Source organism: Corapipo altera, unplaced genomic scaffold (assembly GCF_003945725.1).
Source record: "Corapipo altera isolate COAL_440 unplaced genomic scaffold, ASM394572v1 89, whole genome shotgun sequence".
NCBI lineage: Eukaryota > Metazoa > Chordata > Aves > Passeriformes > Pipridae > Corapipo > Corapipo altera.
In genome coordinates this window covers 606,927-629,635 of record NW_020884968.1, presented here as the reverse complement: position 1 = coordinate 629,635, position 22,709 = coordinate 606,927, and the positions used below count along the sequence as shown (strand labels likewise).

Genomic DNA, 22,709 nt, shown 5'->3' with positions numbered 1-22,709 from the left:
ACTTTAGCAAACCAAACATCACAATTCTACAATCTGACTTCACTAAACACTGTATGCCTCAGGCATACAAACTGAGCAGGAACTAAAAAAGCAAAATTTGGGATGTGCAAAGGAAGAAAACAGATAAGCAGTGGTCTTCTCTCCCAAGTCTTGCACAGTATGTCTTTGGCAATGCATCCATGGCTGGATATTGGGGTTTGAAAGGCTACTCCCAGCAGCACCTTTACCATCACCTCCTCTGCAATTCCCTGCAAGACTCCTTCTGTATCCCGTCCAGCACAGCACCACGGCACTGAAACAGAAAGTGCCCTCAGTTCTACCTGTTGGGAGGAGGAGGAGCTGTCAGCTGAAAAGACAGGGAAACTGCCTTGCTTTTAGCAGCAAACAGGTTCTGGTCTTTCAGTAACACCTACCATTGCCCTCACATGCCCTCCCTACAGCAACTACCATCCCCTCCACCAGGCACGGCTGCAAACTGGGCTGTTCAATCAGGAATTTTTTTCTGTTGTGCCACCATCGAGTGGCACACTGCTTTAGCTTGTGTTTTAAACTCTGTGGTCAAGTTGCTCACAAAGACTTACACTCACAGAGCTGAACAACAGTACTAAAATCATTCCCCACTAAACCTTCTTCTGCTGAAAGAGTTCCTGTGACAAGGATCACAACCTGTGCATTATGGAAATTACAGGGAATAACAGAGAGGGTTTAGGAATTCGTTCTTTTTTTAATGGAGACAAAGTAATAGGCACAGATGTTCATCTCAGAGCATGCTTCCAAATTTTCTCCCAGGCTACACAAGCCCAGCCTCATATGAGGTGTGGGGACTCAAACACAGAGTGCCAGCGTTAGAAGTGTTCCCAGAGCTGGATGTAGGAAAGCAGGCAGTGGACGGAGCTTTACCATGCAACTTTTAATTCAGTTAGGTGATACTTTTGCAGATTTTCATGGTTGTTTCTAATATGTTGAGGTTTTTATATGAGTACCTACAAATGTTCTGTCTCATAAGATGGGCTTCCTACAACTATATATCCTCTTCATAACTTTAGTGAATTTTCTTTTTCAAATTTGAAACCTCCATTTTCTACGTAGAAACAGGACATTTTGCTACTGTGCTTCACTCTCAGAACATTTTTGCTCCATCGTAAATGTTTTGTGTGTGCTTACCTTCCTAGCTTTCATTGTTTAAGCTCCTTTCTCCCACCAGGTACTCACCATGAAAGGCATATGACAAGCAGACCAATACTGTCTCATTAGAGAGTAGTTTTCATGCTCTTCCTAGTCTGTGAAAAAGAGCAAAAATATCTGGAGCAGGAAATAACATGAGAAGGAAGTTAAAACTATTTTCTGGGTTATTTTGTTCTTCAACAGCTCTAATTCATTGCTGCACGACTTGGCAATGATAACCAGGCAGAACTCTTTCCCAGTATTCTCAGCAGATGATGGGTGGTGAAAGTGGAAGACTCAGGAAAAAAACATGCTGTCAGCAAGACTTGGAATCACAGACACCAAATGATACTTGATGAAGCACTGAGATACCTTTTCAAGCACAGAATCACAGAAGTAGCCACAGACTTTGTATGGAGACCACCCTGGTCTCCTTTCATAGATGAGGCACAGAAATTTACAACTAGAACAAGCAGTCTGCAAGTCTGCATGTCCCTTAACCCTTGGGTAAGACATTGTGAAGGTAGTGTGTTTTCCACTGTGATCAAAGACAGTTTACTTCCAAAAATTATTCAAGGATGGAGAGAGAACAATGCCCTCCTGGAGGGTAGAAAATTAGGATATGGAGGGCTCTCAGGACAACCAAGCCCAGAAGGCAGGTTGCAGTGAAGCCTTCTTAAGCATCCAGAAAGAGCGGTTTTGTGGGACCAGTGAGAGCTTGATCAAGGTCTCCTGAGTGCTACAGTGGATGGGAAGGTCTTGACTGCTCAGTGAAGTACATATAAAACATATTAATGATGTCTGCCTATGCAGGACATTTGAAATCTACACCCGGTCAGACACGTGGTCTGTGCACAACAGGTTTTTCCAAGGTACACGAGGGCTTGACACAGCCTGGAGGTAGTTCCTATGCTGTGAGCAAAATTCTTCAAGAGAGCTTTGCTGTGTATGTCCAATACTGTTGCTGCTCTGTGTGTATAAGAGAGGCCATTTGCAGGACTTCTGTCATTAGGCAGTAAGGTGGTCGACTGACAGGCTAATCCACAGACCTGACTGGCCTTGAATCTGCCAGGAGGCATTCTTTAAAAAAAAGATACAGCTCCTATCAATTATCACTGCCCTGCTGATAATGAGGTCATTTCAATTTGCATTAACAGAAGATCCTATTTAGATTTAATTACAGATGTCCCAAACTCATGCCTGTGATGATGGGGACAGGACATTCAGGGATTTGGGGAATAGATCAGAATGTGGACATTGAAGCAATTTTTGCGTCTCAGACCCACCTCTGACAGCAAACAACTGAATGCACTTAAGCATACTCCCTCTTGCTGAGATACATGGGCTTTAGTTTCTTCCTCTAAGGAGTTAATGCAGTTTGGAGAGGAAAAACAGAAATCATCATATTCTTTTAGCATTCATGAATGCTTTATTTTAAAGTGCAGGTCTTCCTAGAAGCAATACAGTAACCCTACAGAAATCCAGTCTGGAGTCTTAAAATCTTCTAGGGTTAGTGTGTCCATGGTTGGTGGCAGATACTGTCCAGTAGCTGATATGTCCAGATAGCATCAGGTAGGTGTTTATAAACCAACAGAAGTGTTAAGCATGAGCAGCCACAGTGCAGTAGGTGTCTGACAAGCAGCCACACACATTTCCTGCAACAAGAGAGACAAATGCATAAAAAAAAATTACAGACACTGTAAAAAAGCTCTATTAATATTAAAAACTATCAGAGCATATAGTCTTGTATTTCATTGCCCTGCTCAACTCAGAATCCTTCCTTTATGTTGCTGGCAATATTACCACAGAGTCTGTTCCTGGCAAGTGTTTAACACTTAACAATGGCTCTTGCCACCAAAGTTTTTGTGCTGTGAACACATACTGAGAACACAGAGCAGAGAAAATGCACACTATCATCATTTTACAGTTGGGCAACTGAAGCCTGTAGGGAAGAAATCTGTTTGAAGTGTGTAGGGTTCATTGTGAGTCCTGCCATGCTCTTGGTCTATACCAGTTCTCCCTTGTTTTGTGCAGACAAACCCTGCAGTGTTTTTACCTGCTCCTTTTGGAAGATTATTCCCACAGGTGAATACTCTGTGTTAGCAGGAGCAGCTTCCTGACATGAAAATGCATGAATTGAAATGAAACTGAAGCTTCCCAAATTAAAAGAACCATAAGCACTTGCTAATTGTGCTTGGTCGTGTAATAGTAAAAAATACTTATCTCTCCTCAGGAAAGACAAAACCAATTGATCTGTTTTCTGGACAACTGTCTGCAAGATCCATCTGAAAGTTTCCTACCTCACAGAAGCAAACTGAAGGTTGCTTTCCTTTTACAAAGGTGCTATAAGACTATCACAGGACTGTCTTGGGAGACAGTCCTGCTAATGATCATGGAAAGTGACAAAGAAAATGAGCTATAGTTGGTGACTCTCACACCAACAGCCTTCACCAAATAATCTATAAATAGCTTCAAAAGCAGCTGTACCCTGATCACAAAGTGACTTACTGAAGAATTCATTCATAAGTGTCTTTTCTTCAAACTATCCTCAGCCAAGACTAAGAAAAGAGAAGTGGCATCACTTGCCCCAGTAGTTATGGAGTCCACATTACTTTGGTCCAGGCAGGGGAAAGCCCACCAATAACCCCTCAGTATCCATCTGGTGTGGGGAGTATGTAGAGAAGTGGTTTAATGGAGAGCTGATAATGGAGTACTCAGGGGGAGAGAACCAGGTGCTCAGACTCTAGGCCTTTCTTCCTCAGGAGGAGGGAAGGAGACATTTGCCAGTATGCACTTAAATGATGCTTTTTCAGAGGTGACAGGTGAGCAGATTCCTAAGGAAATGTACCCAAGGACCAGAACAGAGTTTGCACTTAGGTTACTTCAACCTGCTGCATCACTAAGTTTACATACACAGAGCTCTACACTTGCCTCACATTTCTCCTCTCTCCTTGCACTGTTTCTCCTATGATGTTCCAACACTAGTCAGAATAATCTTATCTCCACGGTGCTCAAGGTGTAACTAAACAAGTGTAAATGTAATGAGAATATTTTACCTACCCAAGATAGAAACGGAATTTTTTTAGGTAGTCGGTCATTGATTTCTGGGTCTAGAGAAGGGAAAAAGAGACATGAATGATTTTGAAATGAAGTTTCCTGACTTCTAGAACAAAAAACATTGAAGAATTTAAAATGGCTTGCACACTGACAAAACTGAATAAGAAGAAGTGGTGAGCCTGAGACATAGGAACTTAGTGATATAAGGAACCACTGGGGCTGAAAAACTCAAAAAGGAGTCGCATTCGATGAAACAAGATTTCCAACTTGAAACAAAGAGAACTGGAGGAAGCCCTTCAGGTGCAGGTGTGAGGAGACCAGTGAAGTTCTTTTTTACCAGTTTCACCATGGCTATCTTCTGAGCGAGAGAGCTTGGGCAGTCATCAACCTCCTTTCTTTCTTGGCTGTGGAGAAAAAGAAACACCAACAGAGATTGCAAGTAACGCGGCTCATTGCACATTAATGAAGACAGCATGAGGAGGTGCTGCAACCTAACAGATACCTTGGCTGTGGAGAAGAGTTTCTTACTACTTCCCATTACATAGACAATTGCATTAAAAAGTATCTTTCAGCAACAGCATAAGGGGTAAAGACTAGATTGATGGCAAAGTTGATTTGGGAACTTTGTAAAAAGTTCATTTGGGAACTTTGTAAAAAATATATAATTTCTTCTTCTGTCCCATTTCCCTGCATCTTAAATTTGACCTTTCTAGACTGAACATGTTTGGGTTTCTTCCTTCTAAAGATAGGTGTAGCTTTGTTTTGTTTTGAACTTCTATTTACTTTGCTTTGATTAGACATCAAGAACATGATGTCTGGGGATGTCTGCAGACAGTCAGCTTCCAAAAAGTGTCTGTCTCCAGCAACCACCTAGAAACTGGAGATCCAATAAGGATTCTTAGGATGGAGTCACCCTTCAGGAGTGACAGCAGGGATAAGGAGAGGCAAACAATGAATTTCCAGTCCAAACATTGATATCACTTCACTGTCTCAATAGGCTAAAATCAGAATTTTGCCAGTTTGTGTTGTCAGGCTGTTCAAACTGCCTTCTCCAACAAAGCACATGCTTTTTATCTTGTCTATTCTTTTTTATCTCCCCCCTCTTTACCTGCTTCCTGCTCCCAAGGCTTCTATCTGAGTCTGCAATTCCTTTGAGTTTCTCCTGCTAGCAGAAAGAAAAAGAATGATTTCCGTCATGACCATTTCAGTGCTGCTACGCTCTACAGCCCCTTGCTGCACATTATACAACCATCTAGAGAAAACCTCAAACTTCTGGTAGTATATTGTACCTTCTCATGTATTTGTACACTCCTAGATTGGCAACCCCTTTTACATGATGCACTTTCATGGGAATTACCGCATGTAACAACTGAATTCACGGGTTCATCCAGTCTTGATAACAGACAAAACTAGGCAATCCTCAAGTAGCCACACAGTAGTAAGCAAGTATGGAACAGTCTAGAGTGAATGCTATTTAGATTGTTTTATTGAAGGAGAGCATTAGTATTATCCAGTTTCTCCCATCAAACGTGCTACTGTGGTGGCAAGCTATTGTCTTCTATGATGACATTGCCTGATGGAAGCACTACAGTAACTAAAATAGATCTGTAGTGCCCTTCAGGTGTGCGGATAGCTGTACTATTGCAAGCAGCAGATATCCTCTAAAATACTTGCTGCCTTAAACTTCAGATTATATTTCAGCCTGAGTTCTTACAGTTCATGCAGTGCATACATAATGTCGTTACACAGCTCTCTTCTGCAGAACACAGAGCACAAAACTGAATCTCAAACCACTTCAGAGGACTGAAAGAGGAGCTTTTAAAAGGGGCTTGTACTTATGCTGGCACATCATACTTGAGGCTTAATTTGGAAGTGATTGCAAGAAGGAATACTTAACCCCTCGTGTGTACTGAAGTTGGAGGATATCTGCATTGCTATGCAGTTGAGAAACAGGAGAGTAAGAGTGAGAAGCCCAGCGCTGGGCTTAGTACTTAGATGTGTTTTGAAATTCAGAGATGCTATGTAACCTCGTTGCTTAAAGGAAACTACAGTACAGTAGTGAGTTGAGGGGGGAGCATGTTTTCAGTGTCACTTGTACTCTGGCCATGAAAAGGGAACACTTGCTTGTAAAAATAAGTGTGTAGCTGCAGGCTATGCTACTGCTGTTCAAGGTGCTGCTTTTGCTTGTTATTCTGCAAAATAATACTACGAACCTGATATAGGTTATTAAGAAAGGGTATTGAAATCAATATCCAGGAAATGCCTTACAATTCTGGTCTACTGAGTAAAAGATAAACTACTCCTGGAATCTCTTAAGAATGAGATGAGACATTGTAAGTCTAAATTTCATTTGCATTTCTGTGGTTGGGTGATTATATGACAGAAAAAGAAGCTGTTCTACATAAATATGAGGTGCTTGTTTGGTGCTGCATAAACCATATTAATTTACAATCATGAAGCATGTGCTTCACGTATGGCTGATGTGGAAACATTCTGGATACTATAAAAAAAAGGAACCCAGAATAGAGGACATTGCTAATACTTACGACCCAATTAGTTCAGGGTACTTGAGTTGCTTGTGTAAGTGCTTTATTTTTATCTGCATGCCCTTAAAAGTTCAAAAGAAGAGCAAACAATCTTAGTATTAGTCCATCAGTCTGATGTGCAATAAAAGTCAAGTCAGAGCTTATTAGCATGAGATCAGCACCAGTGTTGCCCTTGCAGATATTATATTCTGCTCTCCCAAATTGGCTCTGATAGAAATCTACAGGAATCTGCCCTCCTGGTATTAGTTTTATATTGCAGTAACTTTCTGGATGACTTATGTTCCCAATAATACAAGGTTACTTGTTTTAAAACCACTCTTACTGGTTTGCAGACTATGGTCTGCAAAACTTCTAACTGAAAACTTCTCAGTGCTGCATTATTTTTGAATTTTTGAGACTCATGGCAGGCCTACTCCCCACGCTCTTATCTGTATTATATTTTACTCTATTGTTTCTCTGTTTGACACCTTTGTAAAACTTATTCTAGGATAGTGATTGTCTGAACAAAGAAAGAGCATGTAATATGATATGCAATAGAATGTCATACCTCTAAGACTTTGTCTTGTGATAGGACTAATTCTCTTCCTTCCAATATTTTGCTTTTTGCCTAAAAACCAATAAAATCAAATATGACTTGTCAATGGGAAAGTTTTTATATTAAAACTAGTGTTGATTAAGTTTTCAGTGTAAGGAGACTACTCTTGTAAGAAGAGTAGTCATCTGTAAAAAGAGCTTATAAAAAGCTACAAACCAGCACTTCCTATCCATCAAACGTTTATCGGAAGTGGGGATTATGTGATCACACTATGTGTTTGACAGTCTTTCTAGCCCCAGAAGTTGTTGTTGGTATCAACAGTGAAGGAAAACCTTACTGAAATAAAATTCCTATCTATTTGGTAAGAATAGGCAGTGGGATAGAAGACAGAAGCTGAAGATGGTATCCACGCTGAGATAAATGCTTTGAGGGTGGTTATAACCATTTTATCAGACCCAGAGGATCTACACAAGCAAGCTGCTTGTGACCACTGGGGAGGCATTTTTTCATTATTAGCAGGAACTAGCGCTCTGCAGCACCTGCATTATGTGTCAGACTGGTGTGACAGGCAGCTCACTGGAGATCAGTAGCAGAATCATAGAATGTTCTGAGCTGAAAGAGACCCAAAAGGATCATCAAGTCAAATTCCTGGCCCTGCAGAGGACAGCCCAAATATTCACAAAGATTCACACCACGTGCCTGAGAGTGTTGTCCAAATGCTTCTTGAACTTGGGCAGGCTTGGTGCTGTGACCATTTCCCTGGGAAGCCTGTTCCAGGGACCAACTACCCTCTGGGTGAAAAACCTTTTCCTAATATCCAGTCAGAACCTTCTCTGACACAGCTTCATGCCTGCCCCTCTGCTTCCTTACGTGAGGAAACTGTAGACTGAGATGAGGTCTCCCCTCAGTCTCATCTTTTCCAGCCTGAACAGGCCAAGTGACCTCAGATGTCAGCATCCTTGTATGGCTTCCCTTCTAGGTCCTTCTCCATCTTTGTTGCCCTTTGTTGGACACTTTCTCATAGCTTTATATCCTTCCTATACTGTAGTACCCAAAACTGCACACAGTATTCAAGGTGAGGCTGCACCAGCACAGAGCAGAGCAGGACAATCCTCTCTCGTAACTGGCTGATGATGCTGTGCCTGAGGCACCAGTAGGGTTCTGGGTCACTCTATTGACCTCACCATCTAATAAGTGTGTGTTTGGGTGCACTGAGTTGAAGTAAGGTAGGTAAAATGAGGAACGGTATCTGAAGGAAACTGCAACAGTCCTCCCTTAAGTTTGAGAACTGAAGTACAGGACAAAGTACTGGTGAAAAAAAAATAGCTAAAATAATTTTGAGTTTGCATTTGAGTGATTCAGTAAATTTTAAGTGAAAAAAACCAAATATATTGGAAATATTTTTTTTTTAATCACATGATGTATGCTGCAGAGTCACTTGCAGACCTGCTTAGCCATGGTTGTATAAGCTAATGCTGAGGGGATGATGGCAGGGGGCAATTGTATGTGCAGTCATGGACTTGGACAAGATGTCATACATCAACCAAGAGTCCTGACTCTTTTACCACCACAAACAAGAGGTGGAACATTCAGTAACTTGTGGGATGCAGAATGCCCTGAGCAAAAAAGCATCCTCAGGAGTTGAGGAGTGCAGGAAAAGCCTGGGGGTGGTGGGACAGAAGATGAGTGGGAGCTCCCAGTGTGCCCTGGCAGCAATGGAGACCAGCAGCTTCCCACCCCTATTGGCAGAAGCAGTTTGTAGATTGTGGAAAGAGCTCTCTTCCTCTACTTAGTACTTGTTAGACCACATGTGTCTACCACACTTCCCCTGGTACCTGATGGTAAGGCCACAGGATGGCTGAACAGGTGTCCAGGAGGATGGAAAGGGTCCTTTCTTGGAGATTTTACAGCTTGGCTGCATATAGCCCTGAGTACCCCGCTCTGAGCTTTGAGTGGGAGGTCAGACCAAAGATTCCCCCACAGTCCCTTCCTACCTGAATTACTCTGTGATCCCATGACTCTGCCGACTCATAAATCAAGAGGACCTGGTTTATGGAGGCCTGTCCTGTATAAAGGTTTTGCTTTTCTATAACTTTGCATGAAATCATAGACATATGTATAATTTAAAAACCTTGCTGTAGACTTTGTTATAAGTGCTTGCATTTAATTGTTTTGTTGGAAAAAAATCTCTCCTTTATTCATACTGAATAAAAAGAAACGATAAGCCTGTCAAGGCCGGGGGGGGAGGCAGGAAAATTAAATTAATTTGTAAGTCAGAACAGTCGATTTTGCTTAGCGTTACACTTTTTAAAAATCTTATGATAGTTGATGGAATATGAAAGATTTTCTAGAAGGCTAATTTAAATTGCAGCTGTGTGTTTAGAAACCGAAGGTACCTTCCATTGGAGAGAAAAAACAAGGTGCCAGCTACTCTCATGCTTGTATTTGTTCTTGTGGTAAAACATGAGAAGAAAGCCTGTTGGTTTTAAGCCATTGTTATGTCCATAAAATAGCAGAATAGGAAAATGTACAGTGGAAAATTGGTCAGTCACCAGCTGATATATGTGAAATAAAGGTGGATCATGTATATTTCTTTATGGATAACTGCATACCTTGGGACCAAACAATTTGGGATTCATCTTGAGTGGCATTAGAAGAGACCTCAAAGACTCAGTAAACCATAAACTTGAAGCTACTGTGACTCATCCAAAAGTCTGCTCTCAAGAAATCCTTGCACTCAGAGACAGCAATGATAGGGCAGTTTTGTCATGCCAGTGACAACCAGCAAAATCTTTGCTGCACCCATGTCTGGACAGAGTTGCACATCACAGAGCTGCCCTGACAGGGTCTTCATTGCTCTGGGGCGAGTCCAAACTTACAATCTATTTTTAATAATCTTGTCATCAACTTTCAAACTCTTTTGTCACATATCATGCTTATTTCTGTCTTCACAAGACCATGTTCATACCTTTAGAAAGTCCTTTGTCTTTTCCTCTAACCTTCTCAATGACTCCTGCAAACATGCCTGTGACAGAAAAAGGGTTAGTAGTGGATGAGGGTGGACAGAGTGAGATGCAAGGTGGTCACAGGTTTAGTGAGATGGGAGATCAAATACAAGTCTCGCTGTAAGTTTTGCATGTCTCAATATCTATCTATAGGGAATCTTAATGTTAATTATGATGTTTGGTTTTATTCCTTTCAAAAAAAAACCCCAACCAATAAATCCTTCCTTTGCCAGTTACTTGAGGTTGTTTTACAAACAAGGTGGAGGAACTATGTGTGTATGTGTGCGTTCATGAATTTAGCTTCCAATCCATTCCATACTGCAGTTACATGTAGAAATTAGTGGAAGGGTTAGCTGAACAGACAAAAATGTCCTCTTGCTTGTATTTACCAGTGGCAGCAACTCTGGTCTCATGTCTTCTTGTTCTTGTGTCTAAACTGCAAAGTTTTTAAATAAAGAACTGGATTTCTCCTTAAGCATGTAATATACCTAGTGTACCAAATGCTATCCCTGACTGAGGATCCTGTTTACCACAGGTTATTTCTGACTTTATTATCAGCCAGTGTGTTGTCCAGCTGCATTCTTCCCCAGAAAAGATGCTCTTGCTCAAGTTAATCAATCCTTGAGAAACAGAAGTATCTGGACATTTCTGGGCATCAAGTAAAAATGTGTAAAATGTGTATACTACAGATTTTATCAAATCATTAGTAACAGAATATGCTATTATTTGACCACTTGCCTTCAAGTTATTTATGTCCTCTGGACATGGGACCTGTTGACGCTTGAGAAGTTTATATTCATGGAATTGAGCAGTCTGAAAATTAAAATCAAATGTATATCATGAAAAATCAAAATAAATGTTATTAAGAAGAAAAAATGCAGTGGAGAGTACAGTTTTTCCTCTATTCTTTTTATACAAGGTTCTTGATTCTTCAGAGCTGTGTACTTTGGTTCAAGATGGCAGAAAGTTTCCCTGTGAGGCCTAGTCTTGAAGTCAACAGACAATAACAAGGTAGAAGTTTCTAAAGATGTCTTTTCAGGAACAGTCATTTTATTTCTGCTTCCCATCGAGGACATTATTTTCAAAGTATGCCTGAAACATTAAGAACTTAAGAACACTGGAAAGATGAAGGTTGTTTTCAAGGTAAGTCCTTAAATAATTTAAAACATATTTGGTGTTATTTTGCAGTTGTCTTTAATTGGCAGGACATTCATAATATTTGAAAAGTACATAATGTACCTAAATTTCTGGTTTGCAATTAGCTAAATTAGAATATTGCCTGGCCTTACAAGTTTTCTTTTGACATGATGCTGTTGGTAAATATTTTTGTGTGTGATTGTATGCATGCTCCATCCCCTTCTCTGCCCAAAAGCACATGAAACAGAGGGCGAAAGCCATTTTGAATCACCCAGAAAAATTCTTCTGACTGCAGTGAGACCAAGGGAGTACAAGTTACTTGCCCACGTTCTCACCATGAATCAGCTACAGGCAGTACAACATGGTTGGGGTGGTCTTTGACCTCAGAAGACCCATTAGAAGTTCACATCCTACCTCCTCCATCTGACACTCTGGTTCTTTCTTGCCCATTTTAGAAGTGAAGCCTTCAACATCTTTCTGTCCCGTCTCAGTCGCAGAGGGCACAGGTGATATCTGAAAACTATGGAATGAGAGTGTCAGCCACCATTCTAGTTATGTGAAAATAGGCAAGGCAGAAACAATAGCATTAAAACAGAAATTCAAATTTCACAATATCTTTTGCATTTCTTTCCTTCCCCCATGCATGCTTTTTCTTGTTACATAAGGTGATGATAAAATAACCAAATCAAGATTTTTTATGTAACACCAAGTTAATCCCATTTTTGACCAATGAATTGTTTTGACAAACTTTCCAAAATACTTCATTGCATTTGCATTTTTCTGTACTTTTTCGTTGTCTGACTTTGCCAAGAAGTAGATACAACAAGATATATAGGGAACAACCTTATCTCATGTTTATTTTAGCCTAACAAGAAAAAGGAAGTTGACAAAATGGTGAGTTTTGAGTACTCTGGGAAGTACCTGTACTTCTGCTCAGACCTATGTGACACCAAAACTGTCCACCTTGCAATCTTATTATGCTAAATACTCTAAACATTTTCCCATAGAATCATAGAATATGATGAGTTGGAAGGAACCCATCAGGATCATCTAATCCAGCTCCTGGCCCTGCTCAGGACACCCCAGGAATCACACCGTGTGCCTGAAAGCATTGTCCAAATGCTTCTTGAACTCGGACAAGCTTGGTGCTGTGACCACTTCCATGGGGAGCCTTTTCCAGTGCCCAACCACCCTCTGGGTGAAAATCCTTCTCCTGATATCCAACCTAAACATCCCCTGACTCAGCTTCATACCATTTCCTCAACTCCTGTCACTGGTCACAAGACTGAAGAGGTTGGTACTTGCCCCTCTGCTACCCCTTGTAAGGATGTTGAAGACTGTAATGAGGTCTCCCCTCAGTCTCCTCTTCTCCAGACTGAACAGACCAAGTGTCCTCAGCTGCTCTTCATATGGCTTCCTCTCCAGATCCTTTACCATCTTTGTTACCCTCCTTTGGACACTCTCTAACAGCTTAATATCTTTTTTATATTGTGGCACCCAAAACTGTACACAAATTCAGGGTGAGGCTGCAGAGAAGAGTGGGACAATCCCCTGCCTCGACTGGCTGACAATGCTTTGCCTGATGCCTTCCAGGACATGGTTGGCCCTCCTGGCTGCCAGGGCACTGCTGACTCATATTCAACTTGTCATCTACCAGAACCCCCAAGTCCTTTTCCCCAGCACTGCTTTCCAGCCTCTTATTCCCCAGTCTATACACACAACCTGGGTTGCCCTGCCCAAGGTGCAGAATGTGGCACTTGCCCTTGTTAAACTTCATACAGTTGGTGATTGCCCATCTCTCTAATTTGTTGAGGTCTCTCTGCAGGGCCTTTCTGCCCTCAAGAGAGTTGACAGCTCCTCACAATTTAGTGTAGCTTGCTTTCTGCTTGTTCTAGAAGACACAGTAAAGAGAGAATTTGCTCAAGCGGCACTCACCTTTCAACATGCTGGTTTTCACTCACGGGGTGCTTATTTTCATCAAGAAGTTCGGAACCCATCTTACTGAGATCCGTCTTTGCACTCTGTAGATGAGGTCACATCTGAAAGCAATATCTTCCTACAAAAACATTGCACAGAATAATCTGTTGTTTCACACAAAACACTGTGTCATGCCCCATCTCCTGCAGAGCTGGAATGAGATGCTCAGGTGGATTATATAATTTGCTCTCCCCAGTTATTTGTGTCTGACAGACCTCACAGTGAGTTGTCTCTTACATGTTTGTAATACCAGATTTTTTCAGATTTTGAGGCAGGCTGGTAGAAAACTTATATCAAGCTCTAACAGAGCAATACAACCTGTTTCATAGCAGAGACTGCTAAATGCAAACACAAACCCCCTTGGCTCTTTTTCTTGTTTTTAAACCATGGTAAGTCAAATTTTAATTTTAGTACTGTAACTGCTGAATTTATCTTTATTTCCCTTTTTAGACAGGACATTTGGGCATAAATAGGCTTGAGGTCATCATACAGGGTGTAAGGGACTCATCCAGAAAGAACAGCCCCATCCAGGGTTTAGCTAGGAGGTTACCACAGGCACAGGACTTCATACCAGTGCCCCCAGGGATGCTGCAAGGGAGGAAGCTGCAGCAGCTCACTCAGCCTCTCCTCAGCAGAAGGAAGTACTGGGTGAGGCTGTGACACAGTTTTCTCCCCCCCCCCACCCCTTGATCCCAAGCAAAAAACCTCTGCTGAAATTTTACACAGGCTTTCAAGGACAAAACAGTCTGCAGGAAAGGAGCTTTCAGAGGTATTTCCCATGGATAGCTCTGCCACCCTATTTATACAGCAAAGGGGTTGAAGTTCTGATGCTCACAACAAGGAAAACAAATACTAACTGAGACACAAATTTTGGACAGCTGCCCTTCTGAGTGCTGTAACTTGTCTGCTGCCATGGATGCAGCCTGCAGCCCTGTGAGAGTCTAGGGACAGGACTGGTGGCTGTGGAGCTGGGGATAGAACAAAATCCCCCAACTCACTCCAAATGAACAACTGTATTCAAATGAACAAGTGTATTTACAAGATGAGAGACAAGAGATGGGGGTGTAGACAGAGTGGCAGAGGAAATGTAGGCATATCAGTCCGGCAGTGTGGAACCTCTGACATAAACCAAATTTTTACTGAACGAGATGAGAACAAGATGAGGACAAGGAGTGAGGTTTCATACATCATCTCTAAAATGCAGGATAATCCCAGCAATCCAGAGTAATCCAAACATTCATATTTTGTTCCTTGGAAGGACATCCCACACCTTGCACTATTTAAACTTCTTTATGCACCTCGAGTCTCCTCAATTTTACCATCCAGGCAGAGAAACAACTTTGGATTTTTACAAAAGTTTGTCTTCTGTACTACCCTGTAAATATTTGCACTGTGGAGGGAAGGGAGTGAAGGGCCAGAGGGCCTTGAGACATGCTTGCATTGTCTCTGCACCATCTTTCACCAAAAGTCACCCTTATGAGATAAGAAAGAAGGAAGACAAACATGGCAAAAACTGACCAAAAAAAAATCCCAGAAGTCTTTTCTACATTTTCACACCATTCCACCACAAAGACTTACTTAAACATCCTTCAAAAAGCTTAACTCTGAACACAAGCAAGAAAAAAAACCCAAAAAAACACAGCAAAATAAGAAGGAAATGAAGAAAAACCTGAGTAGAAAGTGACAGGTACAGTCTGACGGGTATGCACCATGACTGACAAGGAAGAAGAATTCTTTTCCAAACAAGGTTACAGACATGTCTGTCATATCCAACCCCACAAGGCCCTCGGAAACAATGAGGTGGTGTAAAATAACACACACTACTCAGCTTCTTGCCTTTGTATTTCTCCAAGAAGACTCAGTTTTACCATCAACTGAAAAAGCTCTGCCACCATCCCTGCAATGTCACTGTCCTAGATGTGGCTTTTGCAGTTGACAGTTTGGTGCAGATAGGTTTAATTTCCACATTGTCCTCAATGAGGGGGTGCTTCTCCCCATCAGTGTGGCAGAAGGGTGAGTGGTGTGCAGTGTGAGTTGAGGGGGACAGGTAAGGTTGCTCCTCACACTGCCCCCTCAATCCCATCATGGCTCCCAGCCCTGGTCTCGCCTACAGGATTTTGCTCTCAGGGATCTCATCCTTTGGCAGCTCATAGAACGTGAACAGACAACACACCCCAGCAAGGTGTAAAACTTGTTGATTTTGGCTTATTTTTCAGGTTTGCTTTGAAATTCCTTTCTCCTGATGGTCATTCTCTCAGGTACTAGTCGTACCAGCAGTACTGTTAATTCTTATTGCAAAGAGAGTATATAATTTCCCTGTTTGGTTCTGTCAGCAAAGCAGCTAAGCTGCTGGGGCAGAGATGCAATTAATTTTGTAACACAGGGCTGCTTCATATTCAGGACCCAGTTCAACAAAGCACTTAGGCAAAGAAATAATGACCAGCTTGAATGGGAAAATTTGTGCTTAAAGTTAATTGTGTGCTTTTAAAATTGGACCTTAAATCGTGCCAGTCAAATAAGCTACTCCATTACAAGCTCCTGATAACAAATACATACCCTGGACTTTCTTTCCTCAAAAGGGAAAACAGATTTAGATGGAGCCTTGAAAAAGCTATCAACATTCAGTAGTAACACAGCAGAGAGTTAAAATATGTTGTCTTGCTCCTTACTAACTTTTACCAACCAGAAAATGCAGCGTGGCAGCATTTCAGTGACAACAAGTCAAGTGCTTTAACGAGCAAATGGACTATATATTAAAAGTCAAACAGGGTATTTTTCTCTTCCCTTGAGACAGTCTCAATGGAATCTGATAACTAAGTATTTTTTGACATCATGAGTCCTGAGATTTCTAATATGCATCACAGTAGGCCCACCAAAAAGTAATCTGAATGACAGAAGGATTAACCATGCAGAGAACAACAGGAAAGACAGGATGCTATCTGCAGTGTGATACACATAAAGCTAACAGTGGTGATTAGAAGTGATGCATTCTTGTGAAGCCAGATATATTCTCACATGGGCATAGGCTACAAGCAGGCTCATGAAACAAACCACCTCAGAGCTCTTGCTGACCAGCAAATGATATCTTATGCTGTACAACTCTATTAGATTAGGCACAGAGATATCCTGACCTAAATAAACTAATGAAGTTATCAATTAAACCATGTTTCTATAGGAGAAGACTACAATGTCAAAACTTTCAACTTTTTAACAAAAACTGTGTAATGGACAAAACCTGTGATGTAGCTGTTGTTGAAGTGGTTCATACAGTAAGCTGCCTGCTCACATCTTCATTTTTTATGCTGTTACTGAGGTCTGTGGTGAGCAGTCCAGTAAGGCTGTCACTTTTCAGAGACAGTCTCTGAGGAACTACAGATGCTAAAGCCAGATACGGTGCTGCATGCTAATGTACGAGATTCAATAACCTGGACCAAATTATTGCTGCAGTCCATGTCTGACCAATTGGAGCTGATGTTATTTCTGTGTTTAATTTTAAATGGAAGAATGATTTTGCTGTTTCTGTTTCAGATTAATTGTGTAGTTTGTTTTGGTGCTTCTTTACATTTTAGATATATTCTGAATCTCCGCATCAGCCTCTAGGGATGGGTTAGTGTAGTGCACTGAAGTTTTCTTTGAAAGTCTAGGGCCATGACTGCAAAATGGGAATCAGAAAGCTGGCTGTTATGGTAATTAGTATGCAGTTTTAGTTGTGTAGGTGTGTGATGTGTTAGCAGGGAGTGTTTATTTTTAGTTCAGACATCTAAAACTGGTATTCAACTATGTTCAGCTATGGGCTATGAAACAAGTCTGTTTCTACTTTAGACACTGAAGCAGTGTCTAAAGCAAGACACTGCTGTGTTGTACAGGTACATGAATACATGCATGTAAAACAATAGGGAGAAAAAACCCCAACAGTTGCCTAAGATGAGATAGTTTCAGCTTTGCATCCACTTCTGAGAAGCCCTAGAGATGGGAATGACATCCAGCTTTCCAGGAAGAAGCCATGTTTTGACTAGAGAGGGAGTGGGAGCGAAGCCTTAAGACCCTTTTTCCATAGGCAGGGTAGCACAGAGGGTCACTGACTGAAGCAGTAATGGTGTAGGAGGTGAGATAAGAGGCCTAGAAAATTAGGAGAATGTTGGCTTAGCTCAATTTAAAACAGCAAGAGATATTTCCTTGAAGAAGCATTACCTTGACTGCTACCCCAGACTGTGAGTTGTGTCAGGCCGTGATCGACTCTCAGTACTTCCAAAGTGCTTCCTTATGCTGAATGCCAATAACATCCATAATGATTTCAATTTTAGCAGCTATAGCTCAGATGATATATGTTTAACTTTAGTGTTCAGCTGACTCAATGGAAAGTATCAGCGTGGTCATCCCATTCATTTGATCTCCTAAAAATATCATCAAAACAGCATGACTGATGCAAATAAAGGGAGACAGAGTCTTTAGGCTGAGGAACCCAGGCAGATCTGGTCAACCCTAGCGACTTGCTGGCAGCTGTTATACCATAACTCTCCCTCTCCATCCATCCTCTCAGCACTTAGAAAATTAGAAATGCTATCTCCCAAACTGAGGAACTTGGCTCTAAGAAAAAAATAGACAAGTGACAGTTGGCTTTGCTTTGCTCAAATTTCCCCATTCCCTATCTTTTGTGTGCCTGATTTTGCAACCTCAGTGGTGTCTTTTCCCTGACTTCATGCCTTAACTTCTAATTCCTTTTTTCTGCTTGTGCTCCTTTACATATTATTTCTGTCTTTTCTTTGGAACATTTCAGGCTCTTTACAGACCGTGTACTTCACTCTGTGTAAGTACTGGGCTGCTGCTCACAATCCCTCACTGAACAGCTCTCCTATCCTCTGGAGGAAGAAGAAATCTTTTGTCACCAGATGCAGAGGGCCTCACTTGAAAAAGGCAAGGGTTTCCAGTGTTCTATGGTACAGATGTCTGTCCCATTTGAGCAGCTCAATGGTCATTAATATTTCATTTATATAGAGATTTCTTGCCTATGAATGGGTAAAAAAACCTAAACATCTGAGTTCATCACTGCTCTGCATCCATCATGAGTTTTCAGTGTTCGAATTCATTGTTTCTTCAATGGTATTTTGAAAAAATTCTCTGCTATTTCCAAGCCTGTTTGCTCAGAGAAGGATGTCTACCTCGAATGCTCAGACACTGGACGCCTGCATCTTGTTTTTAGTAGTACTTCAGCTTCTCTTCCATATGGTTGGAAAGACTTGATTTTCCTGTTGGTTTTTTTGTTTTGATTTTTTTTTAGGCTAGATTTGGCAACCATGAAAACCACATACCAGCATCTGAACTGGAATAAAAGGGATATTTTTGTGCTTTGCTTGGATTATCTTTTCAACCCAGTTCCCAGGGGCATGTCTCAGTGCTTAAACTGGGAACCCTCCCGGTAGACCGAGACTTCTGTGCTTGTTCCGGAAGAGGAGGTAGTCAGAAGATAACTCCAAGAGAAAAAACCTTGGAGTTCCTTGCATTTCCAGTTTGATTTGCCAATGTAACTCACACACTTCCACAGGAAAGCAGTTGACATGCTGTAAAATTCCAGGATATATCTTTTGTTCTGAGTGATTTCACTGCTTCTAGTATCTAATCTACTTTTCGTGTGTCTAAGCTGCTTCCCTCTTCTCCTTGATCAAAGACATTGACCATGTTTCACTGATTAACTGCACTGGAAAACCCAAACTGCAGAATACAGATTGTTGTTACCTCAAAACCAGTTCTCTCTGCCCAAGAGCAAACTTGTTCCCAAACTTGGCCACCACAATAGCAGAAGCAAAAGCTGGTTTCTTTTTCATTCTCTGCACAACAGTGCACAGCAGAAGCAATGAATTTTGTGCTTAAGACATTGGAGCAAAAAACATGCTATGGGAAAGGTCACTTCCTGATCTTTAAGGTCCCTTCCAACTCAAGCTTGTCTATGATAAACTCTCCAGAGAATTCATGGTCAAGGTGGATAACTTAAGGCTTGAACAGCTGCTCTTGACCATTTTATGCTGCTCTTTTGTTTTGTGAAAGATGCAAGAAATATTTGTAAAACAGATCCACGCCCCTTTGGGCTAGTAAAGGTTGGCTAAAATCAACTGAGCTCTTTTCTAACAGGAATTATTCGCATTTTTTCCTCCAAGACAATTCATTGGCTTTTCTGAAGAAGTTCAAAAATCTTTTCAGTGTTCAAATAATCTGCACGTGATCCAGAGATGAGTAGTTATTGCTGTATCACTAAACTTTGATTCCAAGGGAAAAAAATCAAGAAAATACTAAACAGTTAATGCAAAGAAGCATCTACCATGTGCACTGAATACATCTGGTCAGGCCTATGAACATGGAGAATATTTGTACAAACTACTAAAGACACCTGTCTTGTAAATTGAGGCAACATCTTGATACTTAAACTCTTCACAGTCTCCTTGTAGCCTTCCTCAGTCTAGACTGCCCTGTATTCCTCATTCGCAAAATTCCAGGATTGATAAAAGTCTCAATAGGCAATTCTTGTTTCTGTCTCTCAAAGTCTTATCCACTCTCCTCCTCTTCAACGCTCAAAGAGATACTCAGAAGCAATGAAGAGATATCTTGTGATCTGCTCTCAACAACACACCAAGGACATATGTTTACAACTCCCATTTTCACCTGATGCAGGTGTAGTCCCCACAGAGGAGTTGTACTGCACAGAGTAGGAACCAACATTTGGCCGAAGACTCACTGACTTAGGCCATTAGAGTCCAGCAGCACTTTGGTGCTGCTAGCATTTTCTTCACAAACATTAATTATAGGAGATTGAAAGGGGTTTACAGCCTGTGCTGTGGCATAGCACACTGAACAGATATTGAGTTGAACTTCTGGTCCATTAACGTGTAGTTTCTGGATGCTAGAGAAAGGCCATAATAACTCGTGGCAACTTCCCAGCTCTCATGATGTTCTGATTACAACAACTTCCTACAGCCACCTTGGAGTAAGTAGGATGTCTTATGTTTATGTGTTTTTGACCTTCAAATGTTGCTGCTTGCTGTTGAGCTGAAAAAGAGTAAAGTATTTCTCATCTGAAAGAATTAGATTGGGAGGGAGAGGAAAAGAGAATTAAAGACAGACAGATGGTCAGGAGGTGCAGGTCTGTTCTTCTGGTGATAGTGATGTTGTCTTCACACTTGACCCCATACCCTTTCTCTGTCCCATTTGACTCCATTGCTATCCTTTATCCTTGATCCTCGCTCTACTACTCTATTTATACCGAAGAGAAAATAACTGGACATCAAATAAAAATGCCACAAAAGTTAAATGCTGTAGTGGCTACATATTTGCTAAAACTTTTTTCTCTCTCTTAATGGGTCTGTAGCTAGTGGGAAACTTTGTACAGTCCTGTTGCTTTTCTCTGGAAGTGATAGTATGAATTAAACAATTTTCTTTTAAAGATTAAGGAGGCAGTTGAAGGCTTGTTTCTGGTGTGATTTACTGGCATGTGATCATGCCATGGTAAAAAAATTACTTCCAAAATCAAACAGATAAACAACAGCTGTTGGCTTAACTGTTATAAATTTTACTGCTTACCTGAGGGAATGTTTTACTCTGGAAGAAGCATGGACATGACTGTGCCTGTAGGAATCCAGTCTTGGGACATGGTTCAGTAGTCTTTGTGATGCAAACAGTGGACATGGTGGTAAGGTTCCATGCCTGAGGACAGCATTCTCTACACGTTCACCAGTGCTCACCAACACCATTTACTGCTTACAGCCCATATCCCACAGGGCCCAATCCCACATGCCATGAAAGATGAGGGGATTTGAAACAGTCAGAAAGGACTGACTGAGGGCAAATCCTTCCTGACCAGCCTGATTGCCTTCTGTGATGTTCTATCAGGCTCTGTGGATGAGTTGGAAGCAGTAGATGTTGTATACTTTGACTTTAGCAACACCTTTGACTGTGTAGTAGCCATACTATTGTAGACCTATTGTATAGTCCATACTATTTCTGTGATATTTTTATAGCCAAGTTGGTGAGATATGGCTTAGGTGGATGACAGTAAGTTGGGTGGAAACATTGGCTGGCTGAGTAGGTTCAAGAGGTTTGGATATATGGCATGAAGTTCAACAGCCAGTTGCTAGCAACATTTCTAATCTGATATTGAATTAAAAAATACTTAAGATGTATTAATGACCTGGCTAATGGGATGGACTACACTCTCAGTCAGTTGGAGGATGATGGACTGGAAAAATAGCTCACGGGAACCTTGAGAGTTGGCAAAGGCAAATGCAAAGCCCTGCAGCTGGGAGAGAATAAGCCCTTGAAACAGTAGGGGCTGGGCACTGCCTGTATAGAAAACAGTTTTGCAGAAAAGAACCAGCAGGCACTTGGTAGAGAAGTTGAACACAAGGCCTGGAAGCCAAGAATCATGGAACCATAGTCATAGCATCACAGAATAGCCTGGGATGGAAGGGACCTTAAGGATCATCTGTTTCCAACACTTCTGCCCATGGACAGGGACACTCTTCACTATTCTCAGCGCTCCATCCAACCTGGACTTAAATACTTCTAGGGATGGGGCATCCACAACTTCCCCAGACAACCTGTTCTATTCTCTCAGTAACCAGTTTCTTCCTAATATCTTATCTAGATCTACCCTCTTTCAATTTAAACCCATTCCTCCTTGTGCTGTCACTATATGTTCTTGTAAAAAGTCTCTCTCCAGCTTTCTTGTAGGCTCCCTTCAGGTACTGGAAGGTTGCAGCTAGATTAGCCTGAAGCCTTCTCTTTTCCAGGCTGAACAAACCAAATTCTCTTAACCTCTCCTCACAGGAGAGGTGTTACATCCCTTTGGACTTGCTCCAACAGCTCTGTATCTTTCCTGTGCTGGGAACCCCAGAGCTGGGTGCAGCATTCCAGGCAGGGTCTCACCAGAGCAGAGCAGAGGGGCAGGATCACCTCCCTTGACCTGCCGACCACACTGCTTTGGATGCAGCCCAGGACACAACTGGCTTTCCGGGCTGTGAGCACACACTCCCAGGTCATGTCCAGCCTCTCATCCACCAGCACCCCCAAGTTCTTCTCAGCAGGGCTGCTCTAGATCTGCTCATCCTCCACCCCGAATTGATACCGGGGGTTGCCCAGACCCAGGTGCAGCATCTTGCACTTGGTCTTTTCAATCCTCAAGAGATTCTCGTGGGCCCACTTCTAGAGCTTGTCCAGGTCCCCCTGAATTGCATACCATCCTTCAGGTGTGTTCACCGCACCACTCAGCTTGGTGTCATCTGTAAATTTGCTGAGGGTCTC

The 22,709-nt window shown here is 41.7% G+C and overlaps 1 protein-coding gene across 1 annotated transcript; it reads right to left on the bottom strand.

Annotated features, from left to right (window-relative positions):
- Positions 1 to 2,572: 2,572 nt before the first annotated feature.
- LOC113957478 lies at positions 2,573 to 21,080 on the bottom strand. The gene is made up of 10 exons (XM_027665045.1): positions 20,991 to 21,080; positions 13,380 to 13,500; positions 11,859 to 11,964; positions 11,046 to 11,120; positions 10,271 to 10,327; positions 7,315 to 7,374; positions 6,768 to 6,829; positions 4,559 to 4,625; positions 4,225 to 4,274; positions 2,573 to 2,819 (listed from the first exon to the last, which is right to left on the bottom strand). Exons 2-10 carry the CDS (start codon positions 13,439 to 13,441, stop codon positions 2,675 to 2,677), a joined length of 684 nt encoding a protein of 227 aa, XP_027520846.1. The 5' UTR covers positions 13,442 to 13,500; positions 20,991 to 21,080; the 3' UTR covers positions 2,573 to 2,674.
- Positions 21,081 to 22,709: the final 1,629 nt, after the last annotated feature.